General features: G+C 41.0%; 1 protein-coding gene across 7 annotated transcripts in view; it reads left to right on the top strand.

Moving 5' to 3' along the window:
- TNNT3 (troponin T3, fast skeletal type) overlaps window positions 1-13,867 on the top strand; it is a 44,236-nt gene extending 30,369 nt beyond the window's left edge. For 6 of the 7 annotated variants that reach the window (XM_069740121.1, XM_069740122.1, XM_069740120.1 and 3 more), the window contains 9 exons: window positions 3,920-3,938; window positions 5,220-5,265; window positions 5,754-5,870; window positions 6,902-6,979; window positions 7,122-7,235; window positions 7,453-7,562; window positions 8,664-8,754; window positions 12,759-12,799; window positions 13,609-13,867. In XM_069740121.1, the coding sequence (XP_069596222.1) occupies window positions 3,920-3,938; window positions 5,220-5,265; window positions 5,754-5,870; window positions 6,902-6,979; window positions 7,122-7,235; window positions 7,453-7,562; window positions 8,664-8,754; window positions 12,759-12,799; window positions 13,609-13,660 (668 nt within the window). In that variant the 3' untranslated portion in view covers window positions 13,661-13,867. Of the gene's footprint in view, window positions 1-3,919; window positions 3,939-5,219; window positions 5,266-5,753; window positions 5,871-6,901; window positions 6,980-7,121; window positions 7,236-7,452; window positions 7,563-8,663; window positions 8,755-11,555; window positions 11,597-12,758; window positions 12,800-13,608 lie in introns of all 7 variants that reach the window. The other variant, XM_069740117.1, reaches the window with a different exon arrangement.
- Window positions 13,868-16,968: the final 3,101 nt, after the last annotated feature.

Genomic DNA, 16,968 nt, shown 5'->3' with positions numbered 1-16,968 from the left:
TTTATCACCACTCTCTGATCACTCTTCCTGTGGCTCCACTCTCTAATATCTGCCTTTATCTCCACTGTCTAATGTATCTTCCTGTAGCTCTACTTTCTAACATATCTGCCTTTATCACCACTCACTAATCACTCTACCTGTAGCTCCACTCTCTAATATATCTGCATTTATTGCCACTCTCTAATCACTCTACCTGTAGCTCCACTCTCTAATATATCTACCTTTATTGCCACTCTCTAATCACTCTACCTGTAGCTCCACTCTCTCATATATATGCCTTTGCCCCCACTCTCTAATCACTCTACCTGTAGCTCCATTCTCTAATATATCTACCTTTATTGCCACTCTCTAATCACTGTACCTGTAGCTCCACTCTCTCATATATATGCCTTCATGGCCACTCTCTAATATATCTGCCTTTATCGCTACTCTTTAATGTATCTGCCTGTAGCTCCACTCTCTAATATATCTGCCTTTATCGCCACTCTCTAATGTCTGTTCCTGTAGCTCCACTCTCTAATATATCTGCCTTCATCGCCACTCTCTAATGTATCTACCTATACCTCCACTCTCTAATATATCTGCCTTTATTTCCACTGTGTAATGTATCATCCTGTAGCTCCTCTTGCTAACATATCTGCCTTTATTGCTACTCTCTAATCACTCCACCTGTAGCAGATGCCTTTATCGCTACTCTCTAATGTATTTTCCTGTTACTCCACTCGCTAATATATCTGCATTTATTGCCACTTTCTAATGTATCTTCATGTAGCTCCACTCTCTAATATATCTGCCTTTTTCGCCACTCTCTAATCACTGTACCTGTAGCTCCACTCTCTAATATATTTGCCTTCATTGCTACTCTCTAATATATCTGCCTTTATTGCCACTCTCTAATCACGCTGCCCTTTACCTCCACCTTCTAATATATCTACCTTTATCTCGACTGACTAATGTATCATCCTGTAGCTCTACTTGCTTACATATCTGCCTTTATTGCTACTCTCTAATCACTCTACCTGTAGCTCCACTCTCTAATATATCAGCATTTATCGCCACTCTCTAATATCTTTTCCTGTAGCTCCACTCTCTAATACATCTGCCTTTATCGCTACTCTCTAATGTATCTGCCTGTAGCTCCACTCTCTAATATATCTTCCTGTAGTTCCAGTCACTAATATATCTGACTTTATTGCCACTCTCTAATGTAGCTGCCTGTTACTCTACTCTCTAATATATCTGTCTTTATCGCCACTCTCTGATCACTCTGGCTGTAGCTCCGCTCGCTAATGTCTATGTCTGTAGTTCCACTTTCTAATGGTAGCTCCACTCTCTAGTCACTCTGCCTGTAAATTTCCTATCTAGCTGCAGAAAGCTCTACTGCAGAAAGCTTTTCTGTTCTGCTCTACAACCTATCTGCCCGTAGCTTCACTCTTCTTATGCTCTTCCTGTAGCGGTACATTATCTTAATGTACGTTCCTTTTCTGTTCTGCTCTACAACCTATCTGCCCGTAGCTTCACTCTTCTTATGCTCCTCCTGTAGTGGTACATTATCTTCCTGTACGTTCCTTTTCTGTTCTGCTCTACAACCTATCTGCCCGTAGCTTCACTCTTCTTACGCTCCTCCTGTAGCGGTACATTATCTTCCTGTACGTTTCTTTCTGTTCTGCTCTACAACCTATCTGCCCGTAGCTTCACTCTTCTTATGCTCTTCCTATATCGGTACATTATCTTCCTGTACATTCCTTTTCTGTTCTGCTCTACAACCTATCTGCCCGTAGCTTCACTCTTCTTATGCTCTTCCTGTAGCGGTACATTATCTTAATGTACGTTCCTTTTCTGTTCTGCTCTACAACCTATCTGCCCGTAACTTCACTCTTCTTATGCTCCTCCTGTAGCGGTACATTATCTTTCTGTATGTTCCTTTTCTGTTCTGCTCTACAACCTATCTGCCCGTAGCTTCACTCTTCTTATGCTCTTCCTGTAGCGGTACATTATCTTAATGTATGTTCCTTTTCTGTTCTGCTCTACAACCTATCTGCCCGTAACTTCACTCTTCTTATGCTCCTCCTGTAGCGGTACATTATCTTCCTGTACGTTCCTTTTCTGTTCTGCTCTACAACCTATCTGCCCGTAGCTTCACTCTTCTTATGCTCCTCCTGTAGTGGTACATTATCTTCCTGTACGTTTCTTTCTGTTCTGCTCTACAACCTATCTGCCCGTAGCTTCACTCTTCTTATGCTCCTCCTGTAGCAGTACATTATCTTCCTGTACGTTCCTTTTCTGTTCTGCTCTACAACCTATCTGCCTGTAGCTCCACTATTCTTACGCTCTTCCTGTAGCGGTACATTATCTTCCTTTACATTCTTTTCTGTTCTGCTCTACAACCTATCTGACTGTAGCTTCACTCTTCTTACGCTCTTCCTGTAGTGGTACATTATCTTCCTGTACGTTCCTTTCTGTTCTGCTCTCCAACCTATCTGCCTGTAGCTTCACTCTTCTTACGCTCCTCCTGTAGCGGTACATTATCTTCCTGTATGTTCCTTTCCAATCTGCTCTCCAACCTATCTGCCCGTAGCTTCACTCTTCTTACGCTCTTCCTGTAGGGGTACATTATCTTCCTGTACGTTCCTTTCCAATCTGCTCTCCAACCTATCTGCCTGTCTATCAATAAATGCAACTTGTTCTGTTGACTCCACTTGTACATTTACAACTTTTCTACATATATATATGTTCTTCGTTGTCCACGCTCCTTCTCGTTGTCTAATTTTTTTTCACTTTTTCCCCTATTTTTCAATTGCTTTATTCTCTTCTCATTTCCTTCAACTTCCAGATCCTTTCCTTTCTTCTCTCCGATTACCCATTCCTTTCCATTTTTGTTTCACATTAGTTTTTTACCCATTTCACTTTCCTCCAACTGCCTTCTTTTCTATACTCTACTCCTTAATTTCACCTTTTCTCTTTATTTCCATTCATTTCTAATTTTTTCCTTAATTTTCCATGTTTCCTTCTCCCTCTGTGCATTCTCTCTTCACTTTTTCTACATTTCTTCGTTTACCTTCTGTTTTTGCATTTCTCTCTCCTTTCTGTTTTTTTCTTCTCCCTTTCGACTCCTTTTCTTCATCTCTTTACCCAATTATTTCCCCCTGTCTCATCACCTATATAACTTGTACTTTATCTCCCTTTTTCACATTCCATTTTTGTCTCTAGATCCAGAAGTAACTCGTGTTTCTTTCCATTAACGAATCATTGATTGTTTGTGGACGGTGTTTTTTCCCTTTTACGTTGTATACTCTGCTGGTTTAGGACTTTTAGTTATTTTGTAGGTCAGAGGTACTTAGGGCAGTCTTCTGGAAGCTTAGTGACATACTCATGAAATGATTATTTTTATTGATTTAGAATAGAGCACATGAAATAAAGTTGTGTAACAGTAAAACAAGAGCAAATACTGGTTACCATGTAATTTATAGAAAATGCTTGAATTCTTCATTTCTGCACTCATTACTTTTGCTCAATACATAAATCCATTAATATAAACCCAGTTTGGACTTTTCAAGCATCTGCACTCATTGCGATATCTGCTCTGATAATATTAAACTAGCAAGGAATAACCTTCTAACTGAAGGACAATATATTATTAGCTTTTATTTTGAGGTTTAGCCTCAGTGCACACCTGCCTACACATAGCGCAGCATAGAAGCAATAATCGTACTGTTAGATGCCACCAGCTTGAGAAAATCGTATGACTCACTTTCTTGAGTATTATCGGATTGCCTCCAGTTTGATTCCTGTTTTTATTCTGCATTTTCTTCCCTTCATCATTCAAGTAATCTCCTACTTTTATAGAATTAATCACTTTCCTATTACATTTGTTTATTTATTTTTTTCTTTTCTCTCCCTCTGCTACTGTTAACTAAAGAGGAAAAGCCAAAACCCAAGTAAGTAAAATGCAGCATTATACAAGCCCTGGAAGAAGCCAGGAGATAGGCGAAACGCGCATTGGGACATTTGTCCTGACTTTAGTGGAGGGAAAGGCATTAGAAATATTTTGCAACACACTTTTCAGTGTGGCAGCGGCCTGTTAGTTTCAGACAGCGAGCCTTGTTATCAGTTGCTGCGCTGACACCATGCATACAGCAGCTCTGCCACCCACCCGCAAGCTCCATAGTGCCTATCTTTAACCCTGAGCTAATGGCAACATTATCACCATGTGTTAATCAGAATGCTTTTCTACCAGCGTTTACATGGACAACAAAAAAATTGGCTAAGTGACTTAGTTTCCTTAGACACAGCCTTAAAGGGGTGGTCCAGGCTTGGGATTCAAATCTGCATTCACTCTATGTATGTCTTCTACACCACTGATTAAGGGTAAAGAGGAAAAAGTTGTGAATGAATGAAAATATCACTTATTATTACATACCTGCAGAACCTGACAGCCAATTTATGCTGCCCTTGGATCATACAGTGGCTGCATGATTTTAGCCGTATATATTTAACTCTGAAATGATGCAGAGAAAGACATAATTTAATATCCAGAGACCAAGTCGCACAGCAGACAGGTCGGACAGGCGCGTCCCCGGTGGCTTCTCTCTGCCCACCCACCTTGAGTGTTAAGTCTCTCCCTATACTGATATCATGCAGCCATTGTCAGATACATGCTGCATATAGATCGGACAGCATGTATCAGCCGTAAGTTTCCCTTTAAATCTGGGCTCAAGTTAAGGAGTGGAAGAGCGAGTTTCTCAATCTAGTAATCAGTGGTTTTACCACTTAGGAGGCTTTCACATTGCGTTCCGGCACCCGTTTGGTGGTCCTGTCTGGGTTTACGTCTGAACCGTCACAAGATGGGATTCGGATGTATGCCCCGATGGGCCATAGACTATAATGCTGCCGGTAGAGTGAATGTGTGCTCTGGTGTGCATCATTTAGTGGAGGCAGACACTCAGACGCAGTCTACTATGCTCGAAAATGATGCACGTTCAATCTTTCCCGACACCACTGCAGTTTATGGTCTCCTCGGCACATACGTCAAAATTTCCATTTAGCAAGACCCTAACAGGGCAGACAGGGAGGTAGTTAACGACTACCTACCTGTAAGTTCTTATCCCCATAGGAATAACCTAACCCCTTTACTACTGAATCTTCACAATAGTTGAAAGTTACAAGTCCCAGTGCTCAATGTCAGCAACCTCCAGTAACACAACATGCTTTATTTTCAGGCTCACTGCACCAAAAATCCCAGAAGGAGAGAAAGTAGACTTTGATGTAAGTATACTCATAACGAAAGATGGAAAAATGATAAAGTGCTAAGTAAAAGTATAAGATATGGAATAGTCACTTCCCAAAAACAGTCTGGAAGTCCTTGTGCACACAGACGTCTGACATCTCAACACCTCCAAGCTGTAAGAAGCTGTGATACGACACTTCTAGCGTCTATGGGGCCCTATGGTACCTCATGTAAGGATTCATTGTGGCACATCCAACTTCAAAACTATTCCTCCACCAGAAAAATCCTTAGAGGGGGTTATATTACAGTAGTAGTGCTCTTCAGAAGTCACCATAGGGACCAAAACTCAAAGAATTGCCAGTCCTCCAATTTAAAAAAATGTGCACAAATTGTATGCCCTGGAAAAAGTTTTTGCCAAATTTGTAGCCATTTCTATTCTTTCAATCTTATAGCTATATCTATATTCCATGTGTTTTTTTTTTAAATAAGACGGTCTTACGGAATATTTCACTTTTTCTGTCTACAGGATATCCAGAAGAAGAGACAGAACAAGGACTTGATTGAGTTGCAGTCTCTCATTGATCAGCACTTTGAGGCACGCAAGAAGGAAGAAGAGGAAATTATTGGACTGAAAGAAAGAATTGTAAGTTCTACCGCCTGAGCTGTACATCATCATAGTGCATGATGTGCTACTATGGGCTATGCATGGAGAAGGCAAAGCCACGTATAGCCCCGCTGGTCGTCTATTGAAGGGGTTGTCTAGTTTTAACTTTTATTATTGCATGAGCGCAGAGAAGTATAAAATAATACAAAAAGAGCTTTAACGTGCCCTTCCCAGGTCTAACGATGCCTCTTTGCCATTGATCCAGTCTTTGTTGATGAGTAGTGATGAACGAACGTGCCTGGATTAGGTGCTATCCGCACACTCTAGACGGATAGCCGAGTATCTTCAGCGTGCTTGAAAAATATGTTTGAGTCCCCGCGGCTACATGTCTTGCGGCTGTTTAACAGCAGCAACACATGCCTAAAACTAGAGTGGTGGCAAGACCATTTTTATGGGTAATAGTACAGGCAAGAAAAAAGAAGGCACTCACCGATCTAAAAGTTGGCAGTGTTTATTCAATCTTCATATAAAAACTTCATGGCCGGGGGAGTGAGGAAAGGAGATCATGCGAGCAGGAGCAAACGACGGCCGTTTCGCGCTGTGCTTGCGCTTCTACGAGTCAGCATGTTTTTTATGGGTAAAACATTCTGCAAAAGTGTTGAAAGAATTGACATGCTGCATCTTGGCAAAACTCAGCAAGGCTCCGAGTACTCATGGAAAAAGAATGCAGCGTGTGCATGAGATTTAAAAAATCTAATTGATTAGGGTCATCCTGTAAAATGCTGTGTATTTTGGGCACCAAATATGCCATATAAAATCTTCTGCAGAAGCGCCATTTGTGAACAGACGCTTATCCCACTGGCTACACAATGTGCTTGGTGAAGAATTAGAGAGAAGCATTAATGTCCCGTATATACTCATCCTTTGTCCTGTACAATAATCATATTGAATCTTAATCTTTACAGCAGTTTTTTGCATTTGAAGATTATCGTCTAATAAACAGCATTTTATTAAATTATATTCAGCACTTTGTTTTCTGATGAAATCATTTTATTTTTTACCATTCTCAGGAGAAACGTAGGGCTGAGAGATCTGAACAGCAGAGGATCAGAACAGAGAAAGAGAAGGAGCGTCAGAACAGGCTTGCGGTGAGTCCCATCTCATCCTCTCACTCCGGAAAAACTCTTATGTCTACCAGGCCTGTGTATTCGCCATTTCCATACTATGTCACTAACTAAAATAAGTGCATGTGATGTATTTCTCTCCTCTTCACATCTATGCTTTGCGCAGGAAGAGAAAGCAAGAAGAGAGGAACAGGATGCCTTGAGACGTGCTGAGGATGACATGAAGAAGAAGAAGGCCCTGTCCTCCATGGGAGCCTCATACAGCAGCTACCTTGCCAAGGTACGAGAAACCAACAGAAAAGCCAACAAGGCTGATGATCAGTGCTGCCACATTGGTCATCTCCATTTCTCAGGCTGTATTATACGACTGGTTCTACCCCATAAATTCTTAGTTGCTTATAATGTAAAAAATGTCAAGTAGAGCTGATCATTCACCTAAATACCGTCGTACAAAAGATTTAGTTCTTTAACTTTTTTTTACAACATTTCCTCCCCAGGCTGACCAGAAGAGAGGCAAGAAGCAAACAGCCCGTGAGCAGAAGAAGAAGATTCTGGCAGATCGTCGCAAGCCCCTGAATGTTGACCACATGAGTGAGGACAAACTCAGGTATGTAATGGACTTCCATTGGTAATGTAAGGCACCAGATGAGAAACTCACATATTCCATTCTTTATTGAAAGCTCTCCTAATATTTTAAGACTCAATGGTCATTACAAAATGTATATCCATTGGAGAGTCAGAGGTAGTAATGACATCTGGATCTTGGTGTCTAAGTGCTCCTGAAAGCCCAATTTTCTACCAAAAGACCCCAATGTTACAAGTTGTGCATGCTAGGTTGAGGCTCTTTTACAAATTTTCAATTTAAGCCCAGTAGACTCCACCGATGTCTCTGACCATGACCATCTGTGGTAGATAGCTTAGCTTCCTAGTCAAGTATCTAGTTTAGAAAACCCATTTTTATGAATCTTTGTAACATACTCCATTGCTTTATTTTGCTTCCTTCTATTGGTTGCCCAATGCATAAAGTGCTATCTTGCCTGCCTAGATCATTCGGTCTTAGTAGTCGATTTGAACTGTAGGTCAAGATAATTTCAATATTCAGAGAGTGATGTTCTCTCTGTTTCCATATCTCCTTATCCTCACACAAGGGATAGTGTCTGAGCCTAAGGAGGAGAACAGAGAAGCTCTGAGCATGGATCTTATCTAGACCTGAAGTCCAAATTGGCCACCAAGACAGAGTGAACTAGGCAGGCAAGCCAGCACTTTCAGCATGGTGGTAACGATCGAAGGAAGCAAATTAGTGTAATGGAGTATTAAAAAATGATTTATACCTATCAGTAATTGAATAAAAAAAGAAGTGGTTACTCTTTAATATATGATGCAGAATTCTTGGCCAGTGTTGATAGAGACAAAACAGAGTATATCTCTCGCGGAGGAGGAGCGGTCCTGTCCTGTATCACACACAAATACGATTGACCTGAATGGACTTTGTGTAATGGTTTATTTACCCTGTTGAAGTTCTCCACAAAAATTCAACACCACCAGGATCTCTAAAGTTTACAGCCAACTGCTAAAATCCAAGCTAGGGGACATGGTGTGATCAGTTTATTGTCAGGGGAGTCATCTAACAATTAGGGATTGTCCAAAAAATATTAGCACATATATGGCCTCTCAAGTATATTGTGATTCACTTCCTGGTTTGTAATAGGGAAAAGGCTAAGGAATTTTGGGACTGGCTGTACCAACTAGAGTCTGAAAAGTTCGAGATGGGAGAGAAGCTCAAGAAACAGAAATATGAGGTGAGTGAATTCTATAGAAATAGAACAATATATAAAATCACTTGCAAGGACGGGGTTGCCAGGTAGTACCCCAGTCATATAACAGCTCTTTACACCGATCTCCAGATTTGGAGGTATAATTGCATTTTACTAATATATACATGGCCGTACTAGACTTGACTCAGTCTCAGCTAAAACTAAGAAGTTGGATTCCATAATTTGGCTCACAACGCCATTAAAATAAAATCAGACTAATGAAAATGTCTGGAATTTAAAAAAAGATTGGTTCATTTTCCTGAAGCAGCGCCACTCTTGTCCACTGTCAGTATTGCACTTTGTTTATTTTTAGTTGTGGCTTTCCAAAAACTTTTCCTAAACCTTGAAGCAGAGATACTATATATATATATATATATATATATATATATATATATATATGTATATATATATATATATATATATGTACAGTGTATATATATATATATATATATATATATATATATATATATATATATATATATATATATATATATAAACTGCAAATAGAAAGATATACAGATGGCAACTTTCAGTGTCACAAATGAAGCACAACTAAAAAAAAGCAAACACTTTTAAAACTAAAAGAGATTGAGTTACATATTGGATATGAATTACCCATTTTTGTCTTGTATTAACCAACCAATGAATTATTTCCTCCTAGCAAAACATTTTCCTCCAAGTTTAAGGAAAAAATAATATATATATATACCGTGTATGTATATATATATATATATATATATATATATATATACATATATATATATATATATTATTATTTTTTTCCCCAGCCACCTGTCTATGGGCTGTGCCTGGTTTTGCAGATGACACATTTAAGTGAATTTAACTGACCTGTAATAGTAATAGTTTTCCTTCTGGAAGAAAGCAAAAGCAATTTTTTTTCAGCTGAAAGATCCCCTTTAATCCAAATGTTAGAGGCATGTAAAAATTGCATTGTGAGCTGTGATTTAACAGCCCCCCCAAGGAATATTAGAACACATTGATATTTTGATTTTCTCATGACTCGTGCAACTTTTTGAGCCCATGAAGCCTCAGGCTATGTGCACACGTTGCGGATTTTGCTGCAGATCCGCAGCGGATTGGCCGCTGCAGATTCGCAGCAGTTTTCCATGCGTTGTACAGTACCATGTTAACGTATGGAAAATGAAATCCGCAGTGCCCATGGTGCGGAAAATACCGCGCAGAAATGCTACGTTGTATTTTTCCGCGGCATGTCAATTTTTTGTGCGGATTCCGCAGCGGTTTACACCTGCTCCATAATGGGAATCCGCAGGTGTAAAAACGCAGGTGAAATCCGCACAAAATCTGCATGAATTCCGCGGTAAATCCGCAGATAAAACGCAGTGCGTTTTACCTGTGGATTTTACAAAAAAGGTGCGGGAAAATGCGCACCCTATTCCGCAATGTGGACACATGGCCTCAAATGATATTCAATAACCCATCAAAATGAAAGTTTTATTATAAATAATAAAATTCAGTTTGGAATTGTGATAAGTACAATATTAGGAGAGAATTACCTCTGACATGTGGTGCTTAACCAGAGTGATGACAAAATACTTTTGGCAATCCATATATTCTTAGCATTGCCATTATAACGTGAAAGAAATGCAGTGTGAAAAAGATATTTTCTATTTAAGCAGAATATTCCAATTAATTGAATTTTCCATCTTATAAATAACAGTTAAAGGGGTTGTCCACAATTAAAAAAGAAACAAAAAGGAAAAGATCCAGGAGAAAAAATTATAAAAAAATACAATTACTCCTGAAATCCCCCACCGGTACTTCAGCACCACTGCTATAGAGATCCCTGTTGGAATCTATGGTGATGCCTCTCTATAAAAGCTCAGAGGCCAGTGATTGGCTGCAGTGGTCACATGGATACAGGGATCATAATCGTTGCAGCAAAGTAAACCAAGATGGAACTGATCATGGTCATTGACTCACATGTATACAGTATGTTATCTTATATATCTGTCTCTCCAGGAGATATGGTACTCTGCATCAGAAACTAGAGCTCTGGGTGCCATTAATGGGAGTCTTGTCAGCCCAAACTGACAATAGAAGCTAAGAACGTAGCCTTGGAGGTGATATAGCCCAGAGGTCCCCAACTCCAGTCCTCAAGGCCCACCGACATGTCATGTTTTCAGGATTTCCTTAGTTTTGCCCAGGTAATAATTGCATCACCTGTGCAATGCAAAGGAAATCCTGAAAACATGACCTGTTGGTGGGCCTTGAGGACTGGAGTTGGGGACCTCTGATATAGCCTGTAGAGAAATCGCACGAATCAGCTCGATCTCGAACCATAACGACTTTACGGATGAACGATCTGTAGGAAAATAGATCTTAAGCAAGTCTAGATAGGTCTTCTCTGCTATTAGCTTGATAGGATCAAGCCATCAGTTTGCTGGTCTTCGTTTTCGCCTTGTTCCGTCTATTCTTCTGACCATGATGTTCTTCTCCAGTGATTGCTCTCTTCGTATGATGTGCCCATACACGTGTATGTATTCACACACATAAATACATGCATACATGTACACAATAGTCATACATACAATCAGTTTGAAACATGACTCAATAACGGACTTATTTGTCCTCCAAGAGAAAGAAATCTTAACTACAGCCGCAATTCTCAAGCTCGCGAGGTACACGAGGAACACTCAGTATCTCATGCTACATACACTTTACATTCGGAGAAGCATTCAGGGCTGACCGACACACTATTTGCCGACTATTCCCGTTATTCACATGATTATCTTGGTCTTTCTTAGATTACAACCCTGCACAGGAGAGTGGAAGAACTCTCTAAGTTGTAAGTAGAGATGCCAGCTTTAAGAGGGCACAAACTCAGGGCTGTCTGTTCAGGCATGTGTCAGGGCGCTCTTGGTACGACAGGGCTCGGTGTTAAAGCATTGGCATAAAGGACATCATCACATTATAAATTATGAAGGACACTGGGACTGCAAGCTGAAGCCAAACATTGACCACATTGACAGTGTGTCCTACGAGAAGTGGAAATTTGGATCAGGATATAGGATATTTTGGATAATTTGGATTAGGATAGGTGATAACCTACAAATTGTGGTGGTCCAAGGGTTGAGAATCACAATGATTGGTAGAATGGGGTACTTTTATTCCCATTTCAAAATGGAGCAGAAGGTAGGACGCATGAACACCACTACATTCATTCTTGGAAAAAGCCAAGTGATGCTCTCAGCAGCCCCTATGGGTGGGGAATGAATGCAGAGACGGTCGAGCGTATGCTCTGCCAATCCATTCTAACTGGGATAAAAGTTTCCCATTCTGCCGATCGGTGAAAAGCATCAGACACCACAACAGAACCAATATTATCTTTGGTAGCTTATTCATAAAGCCAAATCTAACTAGAGATCCATCTCTAGCTCCATAATATGGTATATTGCCCCAAATCTGGACAAAAGATCTATGATAATAGGAGTTGTCTTGGGAGAAGGGATTAGTAATGCTGTTACATTTTATTATACTTATCCATTTTTTCAATTTTTGGAGATGTTACCTGTGTCTGATAATTTAGATGGTTGCCATGTTCATATGTAGGGGAGGTGAAGCCAGTAAATAATGCATTGGGACAGTGCATATAGCACCCATACAGTGCATCACATTGTAGAAAGGAATCGCTTGCAGTCTTAGTGTTCCTAATTTTCCAAAAAATTTGGATGAATGGAACGTTAAATGCCTTTGCTTAAGGCCCAAGCCCTGGTGGAATGGAAAGGTAAGTGGTATGTTTCAGCAACTCCCAAGTCTAGTTGTGTGTGTGTGCCTCCAGACAGAGGCTGGACCAATCTACCACTCTTTTCTGGATTTCTACACTGGTAATTGAGGCAATAGGATTTCTACATCAGCCCTTTCCGATGGTTCAGGATATGAAAGAGCTGGAGGTAAGGATCTGTCAAGAACCCCTTAAGCATAAATGGGTTGTGTGTTGTTTTTAACAGGTCACAACTCTCAGGAACCGTATCGATCAGCTGCAGAAACAGTGAGTAGACAGAGTTTTCCCGGCCTCCCTACAAACCCAACCTGTATCCGAAACATTCTCCTAAACCATAGATCAAAACATGTGGACTTAGAATGTCTCTGTGCTCACATCTAAGTCACAGATAGATTTATAACAACTGTATTGAAATTACCTAGCACGATGTTTCCAGTATACTCACGACATGCTACAGTAAAAGTCTTACCAGATATGCAAGATATTACTAGTCTGAGAGATATAACTGCTGACTGTTTGGCTGGATATCTTTAGTTTCTTGTGATATCTCAAGTTCTAACCCTCAGTTATAACAAGTAAGTAAAGTGAATTCTGCTAACCTACTTCTTATCTGACCCTGGTATGTAAGGTACAGTATAAGCATCTGAGGACCCTGCTATGGCTCCGTCACCATCTGTAAAGTCTTACACTATCAAGGTCTATAGGATGTGGCATCATTTGTGCCTATTGCTCTCCAGTCCATAAATTGGGGCCTTTGTGTTGACAGAATGATAGCAGTTTGAATCAGTAATAAGTATGCATGCAAATGGCGGGGGGGAATGGCATGAGGGAGAATACGCCCAGTCTCACTCTAACTAACACGAGGATATGGTAAGTGACACTGCCTTGGTGTGCAGAGTGATTACAAGGAGTACGATTTACTTCTTACATATTTATATCTATCAGCTCCTTTCTTATTCTTTTCTTACTAGCCCTTGCTCTCTCTCTGTCCTCTGTTCTGACTCTAGTTTACCGCTCATCTTTTGCTTGGGATTCTCTTTGATCTTCTGACCTTATTTTTTTTTTTACGTTAACAGCAGCAAGAAGGCAGCTGGAGGCAAAGGAAAAGTTGGGGGCCGCTGGAAGTAAGCTCCCCCATAAACAAGATCTCCTGACAGAGAGCAGCCCATCTCCATCCTTCTTTTACCAAACCCAATCCTGCAGGAAGCTGGCTACACTGAGTGCCCCACAAGATAGTTGTCATGTCTTACCCCTAGGGCCACCGTCTTCTCTCTGTGGACTGCTCTGTATTATCTCTTCTCTTTTGTAAATAAAGTGTGACGCTTCTTACCCTTACAGACTTTTATGTCATTGTCCCGTGAGTTGTACTGAATACAGATGGGAATATCACTTATTTCCAGCTTCCAAAAAGTAACAGGTCCTAAACCTAATACTTTGTACAATGAACACTTTAAATCTTTATAAATACGTGTAATCACTATGATAAAGCTGGCCGTACACATTAGATGACCGTCGGCTGAACAATGCTTTTGGCTGATCATTCTGTAGACGCCAATCTCACCCGACATTCCTATTTACAGGAACACTCACTCTGTTGAGCACTCCCGTGTTCACTTTGAGAAAGTTGCCAATAGACATCTCCGGCAGCAGCTTATCTCAGGGAGAACAATGCGTTCGTCAGTCCAAAATTTGGCATGCCCTATCAATATCTTAAATGACTATCAGTTGACCGGCCTCTTCCCTGACCATCATTGGCCAGCCTCTTCCCTGACCATCAGTTGGCCGGCCTCTTCCCTGACCATCATTGGCCAGCCTCTTCCCTGACCATCAGTTGTCCGGCCTCTTCCCTGACCTTTGGTTGGCCAACCCCCACATACACATTATGTAGAATCAACTGAACCAGTGAATATTGTCAGGTTCAGCTGACATTAGTCTAATGTGTATGGTGGCCTTTAGGGTTTACTCGATTAGTATGCCACTTGTCTTGACAATGGATTAGTAATCTTGCCAAAGTGAAGTCTTTTTTCTTCCTTTCTCCTGCTGTAATCTCTTTCCAGCTCTGGGAATGAATTGTTGAAAGAATGTAGGAGACATGCACATCGTACACTATTGACCCATTTTTCCCAATGCTGTACATTTATTGTGGTCACCCAATGTCATGCAATTGGTTGGATCTTCAAGAAACATTTTAATTGGAATCTCCTCCTACAGCATCATTTGTGACTCACGGTGGGCAGGTTCCTTAAAGGGAACCTGTCACCCCGTTTTTTGAGATTGAGCTATAAATACTGTTAAATAGGGCCTGCGCTGTGTGTTCCTATAGTGTATGTAGTGTACCCCGATTCCCTATGTATGCTGAGAAATAACTTACCAAAGTCGCCGTTTTCGCCTGTCAATCAGGCTGGTCAGGTCGGGAGGGCGTGGTGACATCGGTGGTTCTTCCTCAGCTTTACGTTGGTGGTGTAGTGGTGTAGTGGTGAAGACACAGCGCGCGATCTGCGCTGTAATCCCTTGCATCGGTGGGGGCGGCCATCTTCCTGGGGCCGCGCGTGCGCAGATCGAGTGCTCTGCTGCACGGGGCTTCAGGAAAATGGCTGCGGGATGCCGCGCGTGCGCATTAGAGATCGCGGCGGCCATTTTCCCAAAGCCGAGTTTGCATCTCGGCTTTGGGAAAATGGCCGCCGCGATCTCTAATGCGCACGCGCGGCATCCCGCGGCCATTTTCCTGAAGCCCCGTGCAGCAGAGCACTCGATCTGCGCACGCGCGGCCCCAGGAAGATGGCCGCCCCCACCGATGCAAGGGATTACAGCGCAGATCGCGCGCTGTGTCTTCACCACTACACCACTACGCCACCAACGTAAAGCTGAGGAAGAACCACCGATGTCACCACGCCCTCCCGACCTGACCAGCCTGATTGACAGGCGAAAACGGCGACTTTGGTAAGTTATTTCTCAGCATACATAGGGAATCGGGGTACACTACATACACTATAGGAACACACAGCGCAGGCCCTATTTAACAGTATTTATAGCTCAATCTCAAAAAACGGGGTGACAGGTTCCCTTTAATTACACAAAAAAACATATATAAAAAAGGATAAAAATATGAAATACATCCAAAAAGCATCATTTAAAAGTAACCAACTGTTCTGGCTCGACCAGTGGAGTGCTTGATTCATTATCCCACCAGGCGTTTTTCCAAACCTGAAGCAGAACTAATGTTCAAAAACACTAAACATATGATCAGCAAAGTGGCTTTCCAAAAGAAATGAATGAGGGTTATTTTAAGCATTTTTTAAGTGATTTTTCATGCGTTTAATGTGATTTTGAAGCCGCTCCAAAAATTCAGTGTGCACGCACCTTATAAGTCAATCAAAAACAATGCTTCTAGTAACTAGAAGACACAAAATAGCACAGTGAGGTCAAAAATACTCTGCTGTAAAAAAATCACAGTAATAAGCAAGTGCTAGTCAAAAGATGGAAAAAACAGGGTATTTAGTTGATACGTTTTTTTGCAAAAAAATGTATATTAAGCTGCTCCACCAATCTCCAAGGTATACTCATAATAGAGCAGTCCTACCTAATGTATATAATCCTTATCTGATGTATTTAAAAACCTGATCATCTGTATAGTACCTGTATAAGCAGGGTTCAGAGAGGGAATATCCATGTGGACATGCTGGATGGAACAGCTTTGATGCAAATGACCCATAAGGAGTGATGGACTCCCTAGTCTTGTAGAAACAAGAGAACAATTATAGAACCAGAAACACATGGGCTGTTCCATCCAGAATACAGTCCAAAAATACAGTCTGATCAGAATGTTAAACTAAGAGCCTCATGTTCTGTTATATATATTTTTCCCAGTGGCATTAGATCAATGTAGGACAGGTACTCAATTTACGAAGGACGCCTTGACATGGTAATTGGGCTCACATATATTGGCCAATCTATGTGCGAAGTGCCTTCCTTTTTTCATAGCAGTTTTTGCAGATAAATATATCATGTGTACATTATATAGCGCTTTTTTTCCCCATTTTCTATGGCAGTAATGCATTTTCAATGTTCTAGAGTAATCATTCTTGGTAAATCATGGTGCAACCTTTATCGTTTTTCAACATATATGCTTTTTTTGGTTGGTGCCTTGGCTGTGGTGGTCTTTTTCACTTTTTGTATTAAAGCCTTTTTGGACATGTGCACTCCCACTCCCATCAGCCACAGGTGATTTTATGGGTCCACATCTGACCCATAAATTGTAGGCATTTTTGCCCAGGATGCCTTGACGTGGCATTTTTGGTGAATCATGGTGCAACCTTTATCATCTTTCACCTCATCATCCTCTGTGTTATCACATCCCTTGCCCTTGGAGTTACCATCCTCCACTTCCTGCCTTGACAGCACAGTACAGTCCGCGTGAGCCTCAGATATCCAAGACT

Source organism: Ranitomeya imitator, chromosome 9, assembly GCF_032444005.1.
Source record: "Ranitomeya imitator isolate aRanImi1 chromosome 9, aRanImi1.pri, whole genome shotgun sequence".
In the NCBI taxonomy this organism is placed as follows: Eukaryota; Metazoa; Chordata; class Amphibia; order Anura; family Dendrobatidae; genus Ranitomeya; species Ranitomeya imitator.
The sequence above is the reverse complement of the archived record's forward strand: the minus strand, read 5'-3'. Positions and strand labels throughout refer to the sequence as shown.